Genomic DNA, 8,149 nt, shown 5'->3' with positions numbered 1-8,149 from the left:
GAGGTGGAAAAGGGCAGATCCCACTTGCTGGCCCTTACTTTACACAATAAATAAAGTTGGCACTACGGAAAGAGAAAATCTGGAGCTATGTCGTAGCGGCACATGCCAACCCGATTCAGCAACAACAATTATTCGGCTCTTCTAGCCGTTTTCGAGCAAAACACGATAACACAGATAATACGAGAGTAGTGGTGAGTCTGCCAGTGACAAGTAAGTTACAGGGTGTGGTTCAAAGAATAGCATGCATAATTTCAGCAGAAAGCAAACATTGCACTATGGCAGTATGTTAGAAGCAAAGGTACAATAATTACAGCAAGTTGGTAGTAACTAGTGAAAATTAACTGGGCACTACGACTGGATTTGATCTAAAGGTAAAGCTGCAATGTACGCACTTGATCTGGGCTTTCCTACATATGGGAACTTCCAGCCTTTCTTGAGCTTACTGATCAAGACATCGGTTTCTGAAATTCAAACTGGAAGCATCATCTGCATATTGCAAGAAACATCATTCTGAATGCGCACCAGACCTTTTATTTTATATTAGATATTGCTACAATAGAGTGGCCGTTCCAGACAGCCACATAAGAGCATAAATTTGTTGACAAGCGGATAACAAAAAGAATCTGCCCTTCAGCTATCCAACATTATCAAGCCACGTCAAAAAACTGCTTCAGCAAAGCAGAGGAAGTTGTCACCTCGGCTACCGTAAGCTTAAAGTTGCTGGCTGGGAACAAAAGCTGGCTAGAATCAATTCTTCAGCTATATTGAGCATGATCAAGCCACGCGAAAGTTATGCTTCCATTAAAGCTGAGGCATATACGCGATGCGGCTACCATTTGTCTATAGCTTTCCACCGCCTTTCTTAGTTTTTGGATTCAAGTTTGCCAAGACATAGTGTGGAGTGGAGGACATTTCCTTTGGAATTAATTAAAGGTGTATACTAAAGATGGCCGACGAAAGTGCAGATATTATGTGTGTGTGTGTGTGTTTTGTCAGTTGTGAACTTGCAGCAAGCAGTCTAAATGCATGCACCGCGTGTTAGTAAGGGAAGTATTGTAAAATCCTGAGTTCTGAACGATCAGGCTAAGTTGCTAACCGCCATGGTCGAAAGCATCATTCGGATGCCCTTAATAGGACAGCAAAACACCGCCAATGGATGCTGTAAGCTGTAACTATGTTTAGCTTAAAGCAGTAAATGCCAGATTCTCAGAGCGTTTTTCTTCATCAATTCGGGACGCGCACCCATCCCACATTCCAACTGCGAGCAACAGAACAATGGGGCACGGCCACCCAATTCGTGAAGCCGCAGCCGCTACACGTTCAGCTTACGCCCTCACCGTACAGTACAAAATACACGCTATTATCTAGACGGGATAGGGTTTGGCCTCTCACCTCAATCACCATCGGCGCTTGATGACATGACGCGGTGTCCGGACCCACTAAATTACGAACGTTCACTCATAACAAAACAAACGGTTAATTTCAGACATACCTTATTTAGAAAAAAAATCTCACTCATTTCTCTTTTTGGTAACCGGTCAGCAAAGCTCACTGTGCATGCACAACGCTTCTTCCCCACAGCGCCTCTATATTCGACGTCATTAAAAAAGAGAAATATTTATTTCAAAATACTATAACTTCTGAACGGTGTATCTTTTTTTAATTTCGTCTGCACTGATGTGTTCTACGCGACGAGACGAACAAAACTAGATCCCACTTGCACATGTTTCAAAGATTTATTTTTCCTGCTACCAATTTATGTATATTAACTTACATCATATAACTTATGCCATGAAAGTTATAAATTATAACTTATGCGAAAAACTTAAAATCTTAAGAGCTATAAAACACCTTTTATGTATAAAAGTTATTAAACACAAAGAAACGAATTAACTAACTTGTGCCAAAACTACAAACACAAAAGTCATTAACAGACAAATGAATAAACCAAAATTTAGAAATACAAAAATTATAAAACACAACTTATGTAAAGTTAGACATATAAGTTATATTTAAAACTTATAAGTTATATAACTTAATGAATGGTTTAGATGTAAAGTTAGGTGTATAAGTTATATTCAAAACTTAAATATACAAATTAGTAGAAATATGCTAAGTTATATGTTATAAGTTATTCTTATAAGTTATAGCCTATAAATTATATATTATTCTATGATATAGATAAATTACTAATAAAATAAAATTTTTCGAAACATATGTAAGTGGGGTCTAGTTTTGTTCGTCTCGTCACATAGAACACAGTGATGAAGACGAAAATAAAAATAGATATACTATTCAGAAGTTATAACATTTTGAAATAAATGTTTTGCTTTTTTCAACCTGACATCATCAATGACTTCAACGCACGGGAGGGGGTTAAGCCTTATCGTTTGTTGTTAGATCGTTCGCTCGGAATGAATGTGCTGAACGACCGTATAAGTGGATTTGGGCGCGGCGTCGGGCTAGAGGCGATGGAATTGAGAGCGGGTTTCCCGCTGCCGTTAATCCTCGCCTGCGCGCCTGTCCTACTCGCAAGCGGCTCTCTAAACAATACGCGTTGGGCCAGAGATATTTTGCTTGACAAAGCAACCCAACTGTGTTCAGGCCCAATGTGCGTGATGCGCATGGGCCGCGCCGTCACGGATAAGTCACTGAAATCAGTCCACACTCCGTCATCCCCAGCACATAAAGACTCATTATTTGCTCTATCTATCTATCTATCTATCTATCTATCTATCTATCTATCTATCTATCTATCTATCTATCTATCTATCTATAATATATATATATATATATATATATATATATATATATATATATATATATATATATATAATCTTGTAAAATAGCTAATACACTCCAACACACGGCTTGACAGTTTGCGAAGTTAACTTAGTATAGGTGCAGAACTTCCCAAACTCTCTTCTCCGGTTTACGGCCTAATCTCGTGGACACAACCTTAGCACTGTGAACATCTGCGGGTTGCATCGTGGTGGGATCTAAGTTGGGCTTCCTATATCGTGCTCTACTGATCTTTTCTTGTATCAGAAGATCCAAACTGGAGGAAACACCTCAAGTCTTCACAGTTGCGATCGCGAGCACGCTTAGTGTCAGGTTTTCGCAACGTTTCCGTGCTAGACAACAAAACAGGTCATTTTCTTCGGGTATATATCCCTCGTCGGAGGGTGCTCGATGGTCCTGAAAAACTCCGTCCGAATTTGTTGCCAAGGATCAATTTCGTGTATCTCCCATAATTCTGTACGGAGACGTATATCTCGCGATTAAAGTATGCCGCCATCGTCGTTTTCAAATGTACATACGTACCTGCTGATGAAACAAGCAACTTACGTACGTACTACCCCACAAGACATCAGACAACGACGTGGAGTATATGTATTGGCCGGCTCCTATTACTCATGCCTATCCGCATGACGTAGTATACTGCAGCCGTGATCAGAATCCGTTAATTCCAATTCCCGAAAACGAGCCGCACCACATGATGATGCTGTACCATGCATGAACCCCTCCTCCTCCCATTGTCTCGCGACGGGGTGCGCAAGTACACTGAATCCCGGTCGCTTTCCTTATCCAAAGCGAGAGCGGGGCCGACTCCACGCCGGCGATCGATCCAAATCAAGCATGGGCAGCCGGAGCCGGGGGCCAGCGAATGGCCGACGCGTCCAATGCAATGCATAGTCACCGCACGCACTCGCACTCGCACTCGCGCTCGCGAAACGAAACGAAGAACCAAACCTCCAACGGTGGATCGGGAAAGGTAGCCAATCGAGAAGCCCGGCCGTCGTCCCGATGTGATGAAGCGAGCAACCGACCCACGCCCCCCGCGTGCACGACGCGTCGCGACTGACTCCCGAGTGGTCCTGGCCCACACGAGGTGGGAGGTGGGACACCGGCACACGGGACGGCGAGGTCGGTCTACCCCGGCCGGTCTACGTCACGGCGGCGACCGATCGAGATCGGCCAAAGCTCGCGCGGGCCCGGGAAAGGGACATCAACGAATTTCTCCGGGCGTTGGGATGGTGGACGGCAGCGTAGAGCATAGCATAGCATAGGCCGGGGAGAGAGGAGAGAGGGGGGGGGGGGGGGGGGGGGGCGTTGGGTAGTGGGTGGGTGGCAACGTCAAACATGTCATGGCGGTGGCGTGCTGGTGGAGGCGGTTCAGTCCAGTCCCGGCCTTCATCAGCTGCTAATCAAGCTGGTCCCGGCCCGGAATAATGGTGCCGGCGTGCGCACGAAATTCTGTCGTCCATGCCTGATGATGCCTCCATGGAGGCGGGCAGGCACTGCGCCTGCACGTTGACGAACGGGCATTGAAGACAACAGACGTCTTCCATAAAGCGGGCAGTCGAGGCCGCACCAGCAAATTGCTCGTCGTCGTGGCGCTTTGTCCCACTCGCCAGCAGCAGAAGTAAATAGGGCTTTCGCCGGAGCCGCTGGTGGAGAGCAGAGCACGGCAGAGCCGTGGGAATTCGGCTTCCTGCTGCGCCGATAAATGCGCGACGTCGATCGCGGGCACGGCCTGCTTCTGGACGGACGGGAACGGCTTCACGGTAGAGAAAAGAAAAATATATGTATTCGAGGTGGTCGACGGCGGGCGGGCGGCGGCGTCCACGTCGGGCCCGCCGCTTTCGGGGCCGGACAAACAAATGGCGGGTCAAGCAAGTTAGGCGGCGTCGCACGGCACGGCACGGCACGGCTCGTGCCGGCGCCCAGTCCACGCCGGGTGGACGGAGCCGGGGCCGCCCAGCGCCGCGTGACTCATGGCTGCGTCCAGAAGACACCGACCGCGCGCGGGGGCGTCCACACACGTGCCCCCCCACGGGCCACGGCCGCCGATCCCTCCCGATTCCCATCCTCTGGCGCGCGGCCGGGGCTCCAGACGCGCCGGCATGGCGCGACCCCGACGACGCATGTGCGCGCGCGCGCTCTCGCCGAACCGCTTTGGACGTGCGGTTGGAGGAGTGTCCATGGGCTCTCCGTACCAGCGGACACGCAGGGGCAATGCCGCGGCGGCATCTGGAACACGGAGGGCAATGCCGCGGCGGCATCTGGATTGGGGGTTCACCACAGGATGTCAGGTGCTGCTGCTAGGCGAGGACACCGGAAACGGACACTGCACTGAATGATGTGCCAATCTTATCCTGCAATAGCAGCAGTCCAGCAGCAGCCAATTCCGGCATGATTTAGAGCAGCATTTCTTATTTTTATTACACAGCTGATGATGCACACACACGAACTGACGAACACCTCGCTGCCTACTGCTAACCCATACATTCTGATACTACAAAAGTATATATATGTATATATACATCTAACTTTGGAGAGTGCTGGTCTATAGTATAGGAGTATTACAATGTACAAGGCTGCAAAACTTAGTCGCGGTTACGGAGGCTGTAAGTAGCAGCTATCTTACTGGTAGCACTGCTAGTGACTAGCAACTGTAACTGTAAGAAAGAAGCAAACTATAGAAGCACCACTGGTGTGTTCTTACCGCTCTCGGCCCTTCGCTGGCATTTGCGCCGCCGGCTGTTATTCCCTTCTCTTCTGGGCTATGTCATGCAGTACTACGCAGAGTACAGAGTTGCATTGCCTAGGCGCTGACACAGAGAGTCCTCAGAACTCGACGATGAGGCTGCCGAAGGGCGACCGGTGCGGGACGCCCTTCCGGCGCTTGTTCCCTGGGCGGCGGTGGCTGGCAGACGTCGGCGGCGGGGTCGACGGCGAGAAGCTCTGCACCACGCTGCTCTTGTCGCTGCTGGCGCCGCTGGTGCTGGTGCACGAATCCTCCGAGTCAGAGCGCACGTCCTTGACCTTAAGCGCCGCCCTCTTCTTCTTGTGACCGCCGCCGCCGATGCCGTGCTTCTTCTTGGGACGGTAGCCACGGGCTGTGCCCACTATCTGCGCGGTACCAAGGCCTTGTTTAGTTCCGAAAAGTTTACTGTAGCACTTTCGTTTGTTTGTGATAACGTCTCGTGATTTTCAGCTAAACTGTGTAATTAGTTTTTATTTTCGTCTATATTTAATGTTTCATGCATGTGACACAAGATTCGATGTGACTGAGAATCTTAAAAACTTTTTGGTTTTCAAGGGTAACTAAACAAGTCCCAAAAGAAAAAAAAGGGACAAGGAGGAGGAGGCGGCGGCGGCGTTAGGTGGCGTATAGAAACACGCAATGCGACAGAGTCTGTGCACACGCAGCTCGTAGGCTCGTACCTTGCAGCCGAGGGAGCAGAAGCGGAAGCAGTCGAGGAGGCTGCGCTCGCAGACCTCGCAGGTGTTGGTGACGCCCTTGCCCGGGCGTGGCTGCGGCCGCTCGTTGAGGAACACCACGCGCGCGCTGTTGATGATGTACGTCTGCACGCCGGCGATGTCCAGCACCTTCTGTATCTCCGACACCCGGATCACGTCGTGGTAGGAGGACCTCCGTATCTGATTCAAACCAACCAACCCGTGACGGGAGCGCATGCCCGTGAGTCAGTCAGTTCATGTCAGTTGCCAAGAGAAAAAAACAAAGACACGAACCCCCAAAGAGATCGATGGAACAGGGAAGAAGGGAGGGAATGTGCAGCAGGAGGCATTGGGGGCAAGGGAACGCAGCCGGCAGAGCTGCATCACTGCTACTAGGCTGCTAGCTCTGGTGCTCTACTGACCTGGATGGAGTGGTGGTCGCGATGGTGCGCTAGGCAGAGGGAGCAGAGCGCGCCGTTCATGCAGTCGAGGCAGTACATGTTGCACTCGCTCTTGTGCGCGTCCGCGTGGATCCTGCATTGGACGAAGAAGCTCGTGGACAGCAGCGGCTTCAGCCACGGCGGCCACCGCTGGTTCTCGGCGTCGTCGTAGTCGCACTCACCGCCTCCCTGCAACCACACACCGTGCACGCACACACACACACACACACACATTCAATCGAACGTCGAAACTGAAATCAATCAAGAACCAACCGAGGAACAGAGCGACACAAGAAAGAGGGGAAATCAATCAATTACCATGGCGCCTCTGCTCTTGAGTCCGAGAGGCGTCGCGTGATCTATTGCCATCTCGTCGCCGCGGAACCGAGGAGAATGCGTGCGAGTGGAAGGGAGAGGGGAGAGGAGAGGAGAAGCCTTCGCGGGGAAGGAGTCTGCCGGCGGCTGCGGCTGCGAGTGTCAAGTCTTTGTAGACGGGGGAAAAGACGAAGAAAGGTTTTGGAACACAGGCATCGGGCCAACTAAAATACTAGAGGAGGGGAGACTTGGGGGTGGTGCTTGATGCTGGCGCTTGATAGAGAGCTCTGGTTCGTTCTTATCGCCTCGGTGCGCATCCGGGCTGTTTGTCGCTCAAGGCCTGAGAACCCACCCGATAAGCGTGGTACAGTACATGTGTAACATATGAATGATTGAATATGATGATGGACTTAAAAACCTACTCCAGCACAGTTCAAATTGTCTCGTACTGCCTTGTCTTTGTCATGTAGTAAGCTTTCTACACGTCATCAGTTGATTTCTTTTGAAACTGGGATGTATATCATGTGTGATCACAGGCACAGTTCATATCTGATATCGAGTTCTAACAATAATCGGGTTACGGTTCCAAATCCAAATATCCACGACACGAAATATCCTCTTTTTCTAGTTGTAACAGAGAAACAAAATATCCGCGTAGTATACGTCTTACTCGCACACTCTCCACTTGTTGTTTGTTCGCCTCACAACCTGTTTAGTTTATTATTACCAAAAAAACTGTTTAGTTTATTCCTAGTGCTCTGCGTTGTTGAATAGGAAGGTACGCGAACTCTCCATCACACGAATTCTCATCTAGGAGATCCCATCGCAACTGCACACACGCATATGTTTTGGCTCCCCGCAAAAAAAAAAAAAAAAAAAAAAAAAAAAAAAAAAAAAAACAGCGACGCACACAGTAAACCCCCACGTTTTCTTCTCAGAAAAGTGAAAAAAAAAAGGCCAACAGAAAAGGCCAGAAAAAAGGTGCCACTAACACGGCATTACCGCGGTAATGTGCGTCACCTTTGGCACCCATTACCATTAGCCTCCCCCAGTGGATCAAAAATGGGATCAGATGCGTCCTTAGCCGTGCATCCACACACTATACCAAAACTAGCGCACCAAAAACCTTTTGGACGAGAGGGAAGATG

General features: G+C 49.2%; 1 protein-coding gene across 1 annotated transcript; it reads right to left on the bottom strand.

Annotated features, from left to right (window-relative positions):
* Positions 5,190 to 7,293, bottom strand: LOC110435101. Its single transcript, XM_021460467.1, has 4 exons — positions 7,005 to 7,293; positions 6,669 to 6,875; positions 6,232 to 6,447; positions 5,190 to 5,916 (listed from the first exon to the last, which is right to left on the bottom strand). Exons 1-4 carry the CDS (start codon positions 7,053 to 7,055, stop codon positions 5,632 to 5,634), a joined length of 759 nt encoding a protein of 252 aa, XP_021316142.1. The 5' UTR covers positions 7,056 to 7,293; the 3' UTR covers positions 5,190 to 5,631.

Source organism: Sorghum bicolor, chromosome 4, assembly GCF_000003195.3.
Source record: "Sorghum bicolor cultivar BTx623 chromosome 4, Sorghum_bicolor_NCBIv3, whole genome shotgun sequence".
NCBI classification, from domain to species: domain Eukaryota; kingdom Viridiplantae; phylum Streptophyta; class Magnoliopsida; order Poales; family Poaceae; genus Sorghum; species Sorghum bicolor.
Note: the sequence above shows the minus strand (reverse complement) of the source record. Positions and strands in the feature narration are given on the sequence as shown.

Coding starts and splice junctions, on each gene's coding strand:
- LOC110435101 (XM_021460467.1), bottom strand. CDS start 7,055: ATGGCAATAGATCACGCGACGCCTCTCGGACTCAAGAGCAGAGGCGCC. Junction 6,876..7,004: donor TCAAGAGCAGAGGCGCCATG/GTAATTGATTGA, acceptor GTGTGGTTGCAG/GGAGGCGGTGAGTGCGACTA. Junction 6,448..6,668: donor GCGACCACCACTCCATCCAG/GTCAGTAGAGCA, acceptor GGTTTGAATCAG/ATACGGAGGTCCTCCTACCA.